We start from the raw sequence: 15,800 nt of genomic DNA on the forward strand, positions 1-15,800 counted from the left end.
ACATTACATAAAATAAGCAGACATTAGCATTTAATAATAGAAATAATAAGTATTTAGTAGTCCGGTAAGTCATCTCCCTCGCCACCGATTTTGTAGTCACCTCTTCTTTTTTTATTGTACCCACCTCCTCTATATTAATCCTCTATTGCTTCTTCTAATGATTTCATGTCTTAATTTAGTCATGTTTGATGTATTTTAATATTTAGTGTTTACATTAGAAAATAATTTTGAGTCATTATTTGAATAATTTTAGGACACTCCAATTTTAAATAATACAGAAGAAAAATATTTATTATATAATTAAAAAAATTAAAATTAACTCATAAATAATTTAATATTAGACTCATTTCCAAAGGTACTATTTTTATTAAACACTGATTAGTAAATTTAATTATATACTCAGTTTAACTAATAGATTATTTAATAAAGGATATAGACGAAATTTAAAATTTTAGATTAAGCTTCTATAGGGCAAAATTGGAATTCTAAAAAATTGAATAGTTATTTGGAGCCGGGCTTCAAATTCTTGGATGGGTCTCCAAATTTCGAGTCCCATTTGAAACTCGATTGGAGCTCCACTAAACTCCAAATTTGGGTAATAGTTGATCTTGGAGAGCCCAACCTCGTTGAGCAACCATGACCTTCTCGGCCCAAGAAGGGTTAGGCTACCCAATAGGCCGAAAAGAATTGGAATGAATCCTTCAGAAGAAGAAAATATGCAAGAGAAGAATAGGTGGTCAAGATCCTTCAAAAAGCTCGTAAATTGGGTAAGCTCTATAAGAAGTAAGGCCCGCTAGATGGTCGGGTTGGGAATTTGTTCTAACAAAACTTCCCCTCATATCAAGCCCTATGAAAACTAGGTTCCTTTAGGACCTTGGGCTGGGTTGACCTATCTTGGAGTGAGTCGACTCACCTTGATTTAGGCTTAGTCATCGAAGGCCTAGTTGAGATAGGCTTAGGGGCCAACTTTGTGGATTGGCTCAGTTTATCGGTAGCTTAGCCTGTTGTAGGTGAATGGGTTAGGTGGACCCCTATTGATGAGCAAGTTAGCTTGCTAGTTACTCTTATTTATGATTTAATAAGATATTACTTGTAAATTACCTACTAATTAGTAATTTTAGTAAATCCTGATTATTCACCTTTGCTAGAAGAATTTTGAAATTTCAGACAAGTGGACTATCTTCTCTTATTGTTATGAGCTTATATGATGTTAAAGAGTGTAGCTCTATTAGCATGCTTGTTTATGATAATACAATGTTACTATATGATGATGATATTTTTCATTATACTTGCTAATTCATATATTATTACGTTGCCTATATAGCATGTTTATAAAATAACACCTAATTATTCTATGATAATCATGTTCTCGATTACATGTTGATATTTAACTTACATTATAGCACGCCACTAGCATACATGTGGTACCTTGAGAGATGTGAGTTATTTGTCTCAACAGTACCTGATACCTCCCTAGTTATAATAAAGGTTGATATAATTATACTATAATATTATGTAATAGGACATATACTTAATGTCCTAATATGTGGAGCTTAGACAATCAGTCATATCGTTTGTCGAGCAATGAACGATTCTACTATAAATTGACGAGAGTAAAATTTCTTAGGATATTAAAGTGCAAATAGTAGTGACTCATGATTTCCACATAAGCGATGCGAGGATGTTGAGCCAAAGGCTCGAGTGGGTAGCATCGAAGCACGATGCAAACTCATTATGGTGATGGATCTACAACTAAGTACTTAGCAGCGATAGACAATTAATTAGCAATTCGCTGGATAATGGGCAAATGATTCTATTACTATGGTCTACCTTCCCATTTAGGGTCACTTATTTAGATGTAGTCAAGTATAGACTGGTCAACCTAGTGTCGAGCGAGTCAAGTGGACTCTTAAATATAGTGAAAGCATGCACAAGAGTTCAACAATGCTAACTAACATAACTTGTGTTTATCTTATGTTGTATATAGAGATGAGATAGGTATATCACTCATCTTTAGCATGAGTATACATATAATAAGTAGATGAGTTTAAAATTGCTCGACATCATTTTTTTATTTTTTATGTACTTAGCATGTTGGGTATAAATGCATAAACATTGTCATGCTATAGAGTTAATTATACATTAGCATATTAGAGATAGCGCCGCTTACTAAGCATTACGCTCATCCATATTTGATATATGATGAGATTGTTGTAGTTATGGTGAGAGCTATTATAGCAATTTACTTACCGGGGCATTACTGCATTAAGCCTCTTTTATTATTTTTTATATAATAACATTGTAAAGGGACATATTCTTCCCTTGTAATAGCTTAATTTCATTATATACTTTTATATTCTAAGACTCCAACTTCTTTCTTATTATTGATGGACTTATTGTGGCTTACAGACTTTACTATTAGTTTTTCTATCTTTTTGGCACATGGTAAGTTCGAGGTGTTTCAAAGAATTTTAAAAATAACACAAGACGGTTATTACCAATTGTATCCCAAAATTTTGAATAAAATAAATTTAAAAATTATCAAGCCTAAGGCACTTTGCCCACCGACACGAATTACACAATTGATCTCACTTTTGCCTCAAAGAAACATCTAAGTAGGTCATCAGAGAAGAGGTGGAGATTAAAGGGAAGAGATGGCCAGTCATCCATTACACAAAGGCGAACGACATCTGGCTCCACAGGCTCAAATAAAACTCCACAAAAGCATTAGAAATATAGGTATGAAAAGTAGTAAAATCCAAATCATTTAGAAATAACAATTCAATGAAATTTTTTTATTATGGATTTTTGCAAAGAGCTAATTTTTTTTTATTAGAATCACCATAGATATCCAATTTATTAGCAACTTACTTTGCCATTTAAGGTCAATTTGTCCAAGTAGAGCTACACACTACCAATTTAGAGCTATCAAGACACAAAATCCTCCACATAAAAAGGAGAAATAGCTTCTTGAGCTTATAAATTTTCAATATCGATTCTAACATTGTCCAAATTGACTTCAAGACACCTAAATTGTAATGATTCCAGCGAGTCAAAAGTTGAGAAATAATAGAAAAACTAGATCGGAAATTATCTAGAGACGAGTTACCCCATTGAGAGAAGCAACCTTAGCCTAGGCTTTGACAACAATTTTTTTAACCTTCGGATAATCGAACCAAAACTATTCAAAATGAAATAATCCCTTCATACGAGAAAGTGACCTAAGTTAATCAAGCATGATCAAAAGCAATACTAGAAATGTGCATCACAAAATAACTAGAAAACATATTAACTAAAACCAAATTAATTAAAACATAATAAAGTAACGTGATTAGAGCTCTGACAGTTATTACATCATATGAAAGGAACCAACATATAAGACCAATATAAGCAGTAAACTTAATAGAAGTAGATATACACCAAAGAGAAGTTAAAATTATTAAATTCCACTCAAGAGAAGTCCTCAATATTCACAAAACTAAGCTCATGAGAGCAAAAATAAAAACTTATTTTTTATATTCACCATGACATGTAGTGCCTAGGGAGAGGAACAGATATGAATCACAATACTAAAGCTCGCTTGGCTAACCACCATTATAACACCTAGCCCTCATGTTCTCGACATAAACACAATATTCAAATCAAGGCTAAGCCTATGTAGGCAAGCCTGAGATATTCTCAATGTTAGATGTGCCTCAATAAGAACAAGAATATCAAGAAAAAAATATATTAATATGATTTAAGAGAGAAGACCACCCTTCCTTCTTAGTGATCCCACAATAATTTCAAGAGAGAATATGCATTAAGAAACCATATCATTAGAAACTTTGTTCGTGAGAGGAATAGTTGAATTATGTCATCTTTGAAATCCCTTTAGACTTTTTAGTTTTAGCTTTAGATTTAAATAGAGCAACTACATTAACCGCGAAGGAAGGTTGTCCCACCTTCCTTTCCTTAAAAGAAGCACCATAAATAATCAAAATAAGCTTGGGATTCTTGAGTTCTATAGGATGTCAATCACTTCAGCATGGGCATGACTTTGGGCGTTCTCAACTGTAGCAGCTGCTTTGTCCACAAAATTGATGAGGATATGCATAAATATTGCTGAATTTTTTTTCTATCATTAAATATCTTTTTTTTTCGACTAGATTGTATATTAGATCATACTTAGATAGTTAAAAGAGACTCATAGTGTATCAATATTCTCAAATTTTGAATCCTAGCAACACTAATTTAATTGTCGCTGTAAATTTTCACTTCTATCTAATAGAAACCTAAGTCTAATTACATGCATAATTAGATAAAGCAATATAACCTAGTGGTACATTGGCAATAGTTGAATCTTACCAACCAGCCCATAATAGAAGTCATGTGTTCGATTTTCGTATAAACATTGAGATTTGATATTTGATAAATTTTCACTAAGGCAGTATCCACCTATAGTAATGCTATTGCATACATGAGGTTTTAACAAACGGCTTTTTTATATTTTATTTACCTAAATTAATCTCACCTCAAACTTAATATCAAAATGGGTCAGTAACACTATAGCTCTAAGTAAAAGGCTCACAAGTTCCACATTTTATCTTTAGATAGAAACGCTAAAAAGTTTATTTTATAAAATGTTTAACTATTTAGTATTTTATGTTTAGAAAATGACGAAGAGTTGGAGCGTTTTGTTACAAAAAAAAAATTTAAGTAAATTTGGAGGAGCTTTTTCATTTCTTCACAACGACATATTTTATAGCTACAATGGATAACCGAGCATAAATTAATGACGTTATAATTTTTTTCTTTATATTTTTATCTGTATCTTTCTTATTTAGTATTTTTAACAATAAAAACTTAATTATCCTCTTTTTCTAGTATCGCTAAATTATTCAGTATTTTTTCTTTAAATAAAAATGCACACTATATTAGTATTTTACTTTAAAAAATACTAATCTGATTAGCATTTTATTTTTGGCTGGATAAAATTCTTAATAGTTTAGTGTTTTATTTAGGGCTATAATAAAATAGACCTCTTTTGATATTAACTTTTAGGTGTAAATTATTTCGGTAAATAAAATTAAAAATACGTTAAAAGCTCTTGCATACATAGTAGTTGAGTTGGGCCTATAAATAAACACAATTAAAACAGCCCTCAATTCTCACGCAGCTTTCCACCGCTACCACGTGTCGCATCCTGCTCTTGTTATTTCGGATGCATTCTTCGGGACTCGAATTTTGACCCAACGCGGTCCCTTCATCCGTCTCTCTTTAGTCCCTTTCCCAAAAAGGAACCCTAGAATTTAACTCAAATCGACGTCGTCTCATTCTTCCACGTTTCGATCTCGTCGGAGGCGTTGATGGAGATGGAAGAGCCCGCCGTCCGGTCGAGAAACCCTAGACGAGCCCGCCTCGCCCGCCGCGACCTCAACTCTCAGGTCTCATATTTCTTCCAGCCCAATTCCAAGGTTTCTGAATCTTTTTCGCGATTTCTTTGCTTCTTGTTCTTGGATGTTACTCTCTATGTTTGTATTTTGAATTATTTTGCGAAAAGTTTGCATCTTTCTTTATCTCTGTCTCTTTGTTAGTCAAAGTAGATTGAAAGTTGTAGTTTTTTTGAAAAAAAATAAGAAAAATAAGATCTTTATGGGTTTTTGTTAGAATATGGCCGGGAATAGCTCCATGGATGGAGTTGGTACTTTGGAGGAGATGGAGAATGATGAGATGGATGGCTATAACTCCACAGAGGGTGGCTACGATGGGGTCCCTGAGGTGGGGATGGTGTTCAAGACCCACCAAGATGTCTCCAGATTCTACAAACGATATGCTCGTCGTGTAGGATTTGGCGTCTCAGTGAGAAGGTCTTCTTTTACTAAAGAAGGGGTCTGTTTGTACCTAGAATTGATGTGCTGCAAGGGTGGCCGGAGGCGGTCTGAACCTAAATTCAGGAAGAGGACTTCAGCCACTACGAATTGCCTGGCAAAGATTAGGGTCAAGTTATGGGGTGATGGATTGCTGCATTTGGAGCTGGCTAGTCTTGATCACAACCATCCGGTCAGCCCATCAATGGCAAGGTTTCTAAGCTGCTATAAGCAGCTCTCAGGTGCAGCTAAACGGCGGTTGCGGGCTAACAGTGGCAGTATGTTGCCGCCAGAAGAGCCAAGTAGAATGCCAGTTGATAGATTAGGGGCGCTTGAAGATCTACTCTTTGGGGAGAGCGAGCATAGGAGTTTTGTGGAAAGAGGTCGATTGAAGTTTGGAGAAGGAGATGCTGAAGCTCTCCGTCTATTCTTTACTCGGATGCAGGCAAAGAACTCGAATTTCTTCAATGTTGTAGATCTGGATGCGGAAGGATGTGTGAGGAATGTGTTCTGGGCTGATGCAAGGTCAAGAGCGGCATATGAGTACTATAATGATGTTGTTGCACTTGATACAAGCTATGTGGTGGGTAAACATGAGATGCCTCTTGTTACCTTTGTTGGAGTGAACCATCATGGTCAGTCAGTGTTGTTGGGTTGTAGTCTGCTCTCAGATGAGACAGCGGAAACCTATGTATGGTTGTTCAAGGCATGGATAGCGTGTATGTCAGGGCATCTTCCGAAGGCCCTCATCACTGACCAATGTAAGGGCATACAGAGTGCAATATCTGAGGTGCTTCCAGGTGTTCATCATCGGTTTTGCCTGTTTCAGATAATGAAAAGGGCTAGCGAAAGATTAGGAGGGATGGCAGAGTACAGAGTGATTAGCAAGGCATTACAGAAGGCTGTATATGATTCATTACAGATATATGAATTTGAAGATGAGTGGGGGAGGATGATTGAGATATATGGACTTCAGGGGAATGAGTGGCTAAGATCACTATATGAATGTCGGTATTCTTGGGTACCTGTTTTCCTAAAAGACGCATTCTGGGCAGGAATGTCTGCTACCCAGCGTAGTGACACAGTTAGTGCTTTTTTTGATGGTTATGTGGATGCAAAGACGATTTTGAAGCAATTTCTCAGTAAATATGAGATGGCACTACAGAGTAAATATGAGAAGGAAGCACAAGCAGACTTTGAGACATTCCATAAGAGACGACCAGCTGTATCCAAATTTTATATGGAAGAGCAGTTGTCCAAAGTATATACTCTTAATATGTTCAAGAAATTCCAGGATGAGATCGAAGCCATAATGTATTGCCATGCATCAGCAATTAATGTTGATGGACCCAGCTCTAGTTTTGATGTCAAGGAATGCATTTTTCTTGAAGATTGTAAGAGGACTACGAATAAAATTTATGCAGTCACATACAACATGGAAGATAAAAATGTTGATTGTGTTTGTGGATCTTTCCAATTTAGAGGCATACTGTGTAGGCATGCACTATCTGTGTTTAAAATGCAACAAGTGCATGAAATTCCATCACAATATATTCTCGATAGATGGAAAAAGGAATTTAAACAGCTTCATGTGACTGCTCGTTCTTCAGATGATGTTGTTGCTAATAACCGAGTGGATCGATATGATTATTTGTCAATGCGATGCCTTCAGCTTGTTGAGGTAGGTGTCTTGTCTGATAAGTATCAACTTGCTTTGAAGTTGATAAGGGAGGTGGAGAAGTTTCTTCTTAGTGACAACACACACGATGATACACAGCCAAAGATTAAGTCGTGCATTCCAAAAGCAAATAGAAACAATAATCAAAATCTGGGAATGTTGGTGGCTTCTGAAAATGGAAATGAGTTAAGAAAACATGGTCGACCACTACAAGAGAAGGAATATCAGGTAGAGATATTCCTTCAGAAAGTGATACTCAATAATGTATATATCATAGCACTAGTCGACCTTTTTCTTATTGTCAAAATATGGCATTCTTTTTTCTGTGAACAGGCTTCTCTTCAAATACTGGCTTCTTCAGGAGCACAAGCTTCTACAGGAATACTGAAGGTCTATTTTCCAATCTTTGAGTTTTAAAGTTTCCCAACTTCAACTTATTTATTATTGATGATATCATGCATTAATCTGATGGTTTATCTTACAAACATTGAAGTACAATAGCTCTAGAAAGTGTGCACTCAATATTTTTTGAAATATTGCTTGTGTTTCATTGTAATGCATTTATTGTAGGATGGAGCAAATTCAAATATCACAGCACCTGGTAGCTATTTTGGTCTACCTACAAATCACCAACAGTATAATGGTAATCAATCAGCCACGAGACCAAGCATTGTTTATATGTTTCCGGTATGTAACCTTTGTATGATGTTCTGTAAGTTTATAGGACTTCTTCCAGTTCCTTTTAATCTTAGATTTTGCAAGTCTTATAGTTATTCAATGAGTGTAATTTATTTAAAAGGTACTCTGCCTATGTTGATATCTAAGGATATTTATCACATGCAAAGAAGGGTGGATATATGACCACTGTTGTTGGGAAGAAATAACTTGGGCATGGAATAGAAAATCTTTTGATATCAATTTTAGTTGTGACAAAGTCATCAACCTGATTATGCTCTATATATATGAAATTAGTGCTTAATCCACTTACTCTTAATACAGGGTGGATTTGACCCACAAACATTTGGAAGTGGACCAATGATGCCATGGATATATCAACAGATGTTCCAGGTATGGGTTATTAATTTCCGTCTCAGTGGTAACTTTCATGTAGTGTCACATTTTATGAAATGATTGGAGTCTGTGCAGGCAGCTCAGAAGCCAAAAGAAACTCCTAGTGCAAGTGCAGGGCAGCCAACAAGAAAACGAAGGATATATCGCGGTCACAAGCCCATGGAAGCAACCCAAGAATCTACTGAACCTCCTGGACCAACAGCTGGCTAGAAGAGAGGAGGCATCATTGCATTGTGTCCCTTTTTCCTTTGAGTTTCCCTTCAGGTACAGAATCTATGAGATGCATGACTTAATCAAGCATTTTGCCTTTTTGTGGCACAAAATGCACTAATTCACCTATGGGTATTATTGTCAGGTCGGTTTTGCAGCAATTTAAGAGTATTGTTCAGAAGACTAGCTAGTGTTAACTTTAAAGGATAGCAGTAAGTTTGTCACAGGACCTCGCCTTTTGTTTCCAACATCTTGCGAGTGGTCTGGAAGTTTAATCTTCAAACTATATAGGCATCCATACAGTATCCTGACAAATGAAAGATTGGGTGGTAATATCTTTAATGATAGGAAGTTTGTCAAGGAAATATGTAATCCACGATTTGCTCCGCTCCCAAATGATAAGCTGTCTGGTAGCATCTATTATCAGATATTTTGATCAGTTCATAGCAGTCCTAAGTATTCTTCAGGTGAAAAAAAAAAAAACAGAAAAAATCACTGGTGAGTCTTCCTAGATGGCAAAATTTTATGAGCAGAGAGCTTGCACCTGCTAGCAATGTGCCGCGACTGCTGTAAGTAGCTTAATCTGTATTTTTCCGGAAGGCTGCTTGCATTGTAAATATCTTGCTTTTTTCAACTGTAATTTCGTGAAGATGACAAACATACTTGCGCTTTGTATTGCAGCTAGGTTGCCATTTGCAAAAGTTCTGTAAATTCTGGCTTCATCAGTTAATATACTATGTCAAATTTCCTGTTTCCTCATAAATGAGGATCCATTCAGATATATGTATATGCTGTAAAATTCAGTTGTATCTTATGTTGCAGGTTAATTCAAGTAAAGGTTGTACATTTTCTTTTTCTTTTGTGTTGTTTGAGCTGCAGTTTGATTGGTTTATAAGACTTTCCATTCTATTGGTTGATAAGTTGATTCCTACTTCTCTTCTGTTGCTCTATATCCATTGCAATCAGCGATCAATTATACTATTGTAACTTCTGATTTCATATTCTAATGATGCCAAAGAAACATAATTCGATACCTAGGGAAAGATTTAGTACCAAATACAACTGACTTGTGAATGCTTTTTTTCCACACAAAAAAAAAAGAAAAAAAAAGGAAAGAATGTAGTTGTCGGTCACACTTTCGCTTTAACAGAGGATAAAATGTAGAGTTTTGTTAATCAAAATGGGACACTCACGCAAACTTATTTATCCGAATAGCCCATTTGTTAAACTTAATACTAATTGCTAAATAGGGTTAGCTTTTCAACATGTCAGTTGTTAAGTAAAAAATGCTGAACTTATCGGTATTTTACATGTCATAAACCATTGAAAATTTCAACACTTTATTTTAAACGTAAAATATTGAACGTAATAACATTTTATTTATGTTAAAAATATATAAGATCATTTATTGATTTGTATTTATCTGCTAACTGGATAAACTAGAGAGATTCATCATGTTACAACATGATAAACTAGAAAAAATATTGAATTTATACTTAGACAATATAAATATAAATCAAATCTTCTCTTTTCATTCTCTCACATATTCTCAAATTTGTATATACGTACATCTCATATATAGCATTGATGTAATCACCTTTATATTTAAGATAAAAATGTCGAGCTTCTCAGGATTTATATCTTACATAAAATGTTGAACATGCTTAAATTAAAAGTTTAGCATTTTTCTCTGATGTATCAAAAATAAACTCCTTTTAAATAATAAGTTTAGAAGATAGACCAGTTAAATATAATTGTTCAAGACTATACGCAAGAAATTGCTTAAAATACATTAATGTACTGTTTTTGCTTTTGGCTGCTTAACATCTGTTATATGAACCTCATATTCTGGCAATTGAGTGCAGCAAATTCTATTGCCTCATGGAAAGAATAAGAGCAGAACAAAATTAACAAGTTTAACTAAAGTTCTAGTAATTAACTAGTACGACGAATGTTACACTTCATCAATTGCCTCCACCAATTTTAAATAATGGGAGAACTAAATCCATCTAAGAATACAGAGATTTTTGCAGATGCTGTTATCTTTTTACACCAATTAGAAAAAGTAGCAATCTTCACATTGAACTTAAGGAACTTACAGAATATTGTCTCTGTTACCAGCATCAATAAGAGAGCAACAAAAGTACAATAGGAATGTCTAGTTCTTTACATTCCCAAAGAACTTTGAAAGTGGCACTGGCCCTCCGGCTTCCTCACTATCACTGTTCTGATGTTTCGTCCTTGACCTGCGTTTCTTTTCCTTCTTTGTTCGCTTCGACCTTGACCTAGATCTAGACCTCCTTGACTCCCTTTCCTCATTGTCGCTGCTTGAATATTCAGATGAACTAGACGAACTTGACTCTGATGACCTCTTATGCTGCCACATGCAATACATAAATTAACAATCAAGTTAAAGTGCAGTTAATCCCAACCAATGAAAACTGAAAATCCATAGCAAGATGTTAAAGACTTTTAGTTGATAAAATCAAGAAAAAAAATTCCATAAAAAGGCAAAGAAAAGACCAACCTTGCCTATATTAAATACTACAAAATCTACTCATGAATGATAAAGAAAATGCACTTGTGCATATTGAGATGCATAAATGTCTATACAAATACAAATATTTATTCTCTCAGTAGCCAAAGTTACAAATATTTATTCTCTCAGTAGCCAAAGTAGCAGGTTCTACTCATTAAAGCATTCCAATGCTCCTGACACCATAAAATAGTGAACAAAAAATTGATATCTGATGTAGTATACATTCATAGGCATTAAGCATAGCAAAATTAACATAGGACAAGGATCAGAACACACCTTTCTTTTTCTCCTACTTTTCTTCAGGTCTTTATCCTTTCTTTCTACAATGACACATTTTATGGTCAGCAAAGCATCAAGTTGGATCACAAGAAGCAAAAGATTTCCTAAAGAACTTGCTAAAAAATTCAAATATTAACTCAATGGGTTTCTGTCACCGAAGAGAGGAAAATTTAATGCAATGTCATCCAGTATCTTGAATGTCAAAAATACAAGACAGACTATCCAAATAGAATAGAATTTGCCAGTTCAGTAATTTCCTGTCTACCTTTCTTGGTGCACGACTTGACTCCTGAGTAGTTTTTACCAAGGGAAAGCTTCTCAGCTCTTTCGGCATCCAGCTGAGCTCTGTATTCTCTCATCATTTTGTCTTTGTCAGCCTCCAGCTCACCTCGTTTTAGTTCATCTTCCTAGACATAAACAGGATAAAAGGGCCAGGTCCCATAAATTGTCCAAAGTCTAATCTTATGAAAAGAGAAAAATATATATATGAGATTGCTGTTCAAATTTACCCTTATAAGCAATAGTAGCTATCTGAGATTTTTTAAGCCTAATCATCATAAATTTTTCAGAGTCAATTTATCATGCATTGCATATAAGAGTTCAATTGATAGAACAGAGACAAGGCAACGAAACCTTAAAGACAGCTGCCTTCTAAAGTCGGTTAAACACTGGAACTGCAGAAGGACATTAGAGCACAAAGTTGCCTAATACAACATAATGGCTGAAGGTCAAAGTTCAGGACTGCCTCCACTAAACTACGACCTGAGCTTTAACCAATAGGTGAGAAACTTAAATCAGGAATTACTATCCAACATCCTTCAATGGCAGATGCTCAGCAACCCAAATCAAGAAAAGTTGGTTGTTCTTAATGCAGGCCAGTAGATGTCAGTATCAAAATGTTGTTTAACATTACATGACTAAAGGATTCATCATAAATACTGACAGATCTTAATATGACTATATGTACAAAATGAGCCACCGGCAAAAAGGGATTAGCATGCTGTCAAGTACCAACTACCAACCCACATGACAAACTACTTGGCCTTAATTCACCATTCAGCCCTTCTTCCCAACAATGTCAGATTGGAAAATGAGAAGGCCCCAAAATGTTGACAAATTATAACCGGTTGCCAGCCTGATCCTCTAAAGATTGGTGCAATTTCTTTGCCAAAGCAAAATTAACCAATAAGGGATTTGTCATAAAATCTATAAAAGGCCAGGGCAAGTAAAATAATTTACCTCTGGCTGCAGATTAGAATCATGCAACCTAGGAGTGACCCCTGGAGAAGTCCTCTAGAGATGGAATAGTCTAGACACAGGAAGAAAGATGACAATTTCTTTAGAGAATTATGTTCATCTCTGATGTACAATTAAGCCAAAGAGTAAGAGACATAAGATTAATTCAAAACCGACATGACAAATTAAACTATGATTACCACAAAATAAGACAGTTCAAGATCAAAATCCCAAGAAAACAAGTTCCTTTATGAGTACATAAAGCAGGTAAACATTACTTTGATAAAATGATCAAATACAGAAGGTTTTCTTTTTTCTTTTCTTTTTTTAAAAAAATGTCATCTGCTTGATATATTTTTCTAAGAAAATAACATAAACATAACAGCATGAGGAAGTTAGAATGAAAATACAAGTACAAAATAAACATTAGAATGAAAATACAAGTACAAGAAAAAAACATAAGTAATGTGAAAGACAAATTTACCCTGCATAGATAAAAGAGAAGATGCGAAGGAACAAAGAAAGAGGGTGGGTTTGTAAAATACCTTCTGTTTCTTCTTGTACTCTTCCCATGTTATTGTGTGAGATGTTTTTAGGCTGGCCAAACGGGCAGCATGCCACTCTGGTGAATGAAATGAACCATCCATCTGTGATGGTCCTCGTTAGTAAAAATTCAGAAAAAATAGAGATATCTACATAGAGTTTTACTAGATTATACATATCCCATTAGAAGAAAAGTTTGCTTCTTACAGAAAAGTATATAGTCAAAAAGATATTCACGTGCCTCGTCACAGAAAGTAAGCATCAGACAATATCACAGTTTATCAAAGTAGGGCTGACCAAATGGTGCGGTTGAAGAGGCAGCGTCAGCTATTAGAGTAGAAGATCAGTAGGAAAGCTTGCAACACTGTGGTTCTCAATTCTCTAGAAAATGAAACTACCACACCTTTCCTACAAGGATCGCGGAATCAAGTAGCATATGATTTACAATGTTAAATGACAATGAAATCCTACATGGCATACTGATGCCTCTATTGGCTTCCAAATCACAAAGTTGTTTCTAGCAGGGTATTTGTAATATCTCCAAGAATTCATCTTCCAGGCAGATATATGGTTCTAATTTCTTAAGTCCATGCTCCAGCCCTTACCATCTATGATATGATTTTCATTATCTCTAGTGGAACTTTAACAAAGCATGCCACACATGCATCTCTATTTGCTGAACTTCTTTTCTAGAGCATATGTGTGTGCATGTGTTGTTATCTTTTACATACACTTCTTTCTGTGCAATATCAGTTGCATGTTCCTATTATCTAAATATTTATGGATAAACATGTTACACTTGCCACCTTAAAATCACTGTTTTGAAAAAACAGAAGACCACCTTAGTCCACCATCTATCTACTACTTACACTTACTAAAACATCTTTTACTACTTCAGGATTTCTTTTTTCTTTCTTTTAAAAAAAAAATACTATCATCTATATACTATTGAAAATAATGAAAAAGATGGCAGATAGTGCGGAAAACCCCAACAGATTTTCCTTTCTCTAATAAAAGAAACGGAAAATTCAGAAATTGAACAGGCCATATGGAGCCAAGTTATGCCATTATCAATTATACAACCACTAACTTCTGATCCTCAAAAATAGCATTATATTCCTAAAAGAAAATTCTGATCCTTAAAAATCTTTACAAAAAATTCATCACACGGCTTTCAAAATGGTAAGCGAAGAAGGTGTAAATATACAAATTTAAGCTTAAGTTGCGACAAGACTAATTAAAAAAATTGTAACTTTACGACAAAAGGAAAATAGGCACGAAGGAAGAAAAGATTCAAATAGTATGAAAGGGTACGGACCAGTCCGTCTTCGACCTCATCGGGCCCCGCCGAGGTCGATCCCACCCTCGCCCTCTGCATCGCCTTGTAGGCTTGGTTCTTACCCATTTCGGGGAGATCCCCAGTTGAACAAGACTCTAGAAATCGCAAGGACCGACTCGACGGAGAGCGAGAAGATCTATAAACCTCTCGCACTTAAACAACCGATCTGAAGAAAGAATTCAAAAAAGAGGAAGTAATCTAGGATACAGGACGGGATGAGAGGAAAAGAGGGGGTTTTTTAGGGTTCTATTAGATGTGAGATTAGAGAGATAGAGATGGGGGTTGGCAAGAAATTGTGGACTGGAGAGAGACCGAACGCAGAGATAGAGGATGCGGGTGCGAATTCTCTCCTGATCATCTTAACAAACCCGATAATCCAACGGCCCACAACACCAGTGCGATTAGACTTTATATATATAAGGTTAGGAATAATTACACTGACCCGAATTATCACCCTTTTCCACGTGGCTCGTCTAATTTTTCTTTAAGGTTATCTGCTGTATTTATGTCCAAAATCACTTAAACTCCTTTTAAAAATCTCAAGTCAGTCCTCGTAATTATAATTAAAATAAAATAGTTAATTTTTCTGTTAAACTTAAAAATTAATTAGAATACTCGTATCGTGTTTGTTAGAGAAGACACAAAGATTTCAATAGTCATAGTGCTTGATTAAATTTAATAAAAAATTAAAAGTTTTAAATTTAATCATAAGTACATAAACTATTTTGAGATTTTTTAAAGTACGCATAAATACAAGAGAGTAAAATATATTTAACACTCTTTTTACCACACATAATATACAAAGGTGGAAAAATTAAAAAGACTAAATAATATATACCCTAGGAAGGAAGAAGATAAGAGTATTTTGGCAAACTAATATTTCTCTCTTTTTTATAAAAATAAAATCAAAGAGTAAATATATTATATAGCTACTGTGTCTTTTGTCTAATACATAATAATTTATGAATAGAAAAGATAATAAAAATATATTTCAGATATTTTTAATAGTTCAAAACTTTTGTGTCAAAAAAAATGTAAAAAAAAAATATAGCATAA

General features: G+C 34.7%; 2 protein-coding genes across 3 annotated transcripts; one reads left to right on the forward strand and one right to left on the reverse strand.

Annotated features, from left to right (window-relative positions):
• Positions 1 to 5,228: 5,228 nt before the first annotated feature.
• On the forward strand, positions 5,229 to 9,665 carry LOC140795614 (protein FAR1-RELATED SEQUENCE 6-like). Of its 2 annotated transcripts, none has more exons than XM_073148292.1 (7): positions 5,229 to 5,456; positions 5,650 to 7,755; positions 7,861 to 7,917; positions 8,098 to 8,214; positions 8,527 to 8,595; positions 8,674 to 8,862; positions 8,954 to 9,665. In XM_073148292.1, the coding sequence occupies exons 1-6, from the start codon at positions 5,349 to 5,351 to the stop codon at positions 8,806 to 8,808; spliced, it is 2,592 nt and encodes an 863-aa protein (XP_073004393.1). In that variant the 5' UTR covers positions 5,229 to 5,348; the 3' UTR covers positions 8,809 to 8,862; positions 8,954 to 9,665. The 2 variants fall into 2 exon arrangements, with proteins under 2 accessions (XP_073004393.1, XP_073004394.1); XM_073148293.1 differs by having other exon boundaries at positions 5,262 to 5,426.
• Positions 9,666 to 10,723: 1,058 nt separating this feature from the next.
• On the reverse strand, positions 10,724 to 15,076 carry LOC140795493 (uncharacterized). The gene is made up of 5 exons (XM_073148069.1): positions 14,724 to 15,076; positions 13,408 to 13,509; positions 11,892 to 12,033; positions 11,624 to 11,667; positions 10,724 to 11,185 (listed from the first exon to the last, which is right to left on the reverse strand). The coding sequence occupies exons 1-5, from the start codon at positions 14,808 to 14,810 to the stop codon at positions 10,967 to 10,969; spliced, it is 594 nt and encodes a 197-aa protein (XP_073004170.1). The 5' UTR covers positions 14,811 to 15,076; the 3' UTR covers positions 10,724 to 10,966.
• Positions 15,077 to 15,800: the final 724 nt, after the last annotated feature.

The sequence above is a fragment of the Typha latifolia genome, chromosome 9, assembly GCF_019914945.1.
Source record: "Typha latifolia isolate L0001 chromosome 9, TyphaL0001v2, whole genome shotgun sequence".
NCBI lineage: Eukaryota > Viridiplantae > Streptophyta > Magnoliopsida > Poales > Typhaceae > Typha > Typha latifolia.

Excerpts from the sequence above, each read along its gene's own strand:
- LOC140795614 (XM_073148292.1), top strand. The coding sequence starts at position 5,349 with ATGGAGATGGAAGAGCCCGCCGTCCGGTCGAGAAACCCTAGACGAGCC. Across the intron at positions 7,756-7,860 it reads TACAAGAGAAGGAATATCAG|GCTTCTCTTCAAATACTGGC; the intron begins GTAGAGATATTC and ends TTCTGTGAACAG. Across the intron at positions 7,918-8,097 it reads CTTCTACAGGAATACTGAAG|GATGGAGCAAATTCAAATAT; the intron begins GTCTATTTTCCA and ends CATTTATTGTAG.
- LOC140795493 (XM_073148069.1), bottom strand. The coding sequence starts at position 14,810 with ATGGGTAAGAACCAAGCCTACAAGGCGATGCAGAGGGCGAGGGTGGGA. Across the intron at positions 11,668-11,891 it reads CAAGTCGTGCACCAAGAAAG|AAAGAAAGGATAAAGACCTG; the intron begins GTAGACAGGAAA and ends GTGTCATTGTAG. Across the intron at positions 11,186-11,623 it reads AAAGTAGGAGAAAAAGAAAG|CATAAGAGGTCATCAGAGTC; the intron begins GTGTGTTCTGAT and ends TGCATGTGGCAG.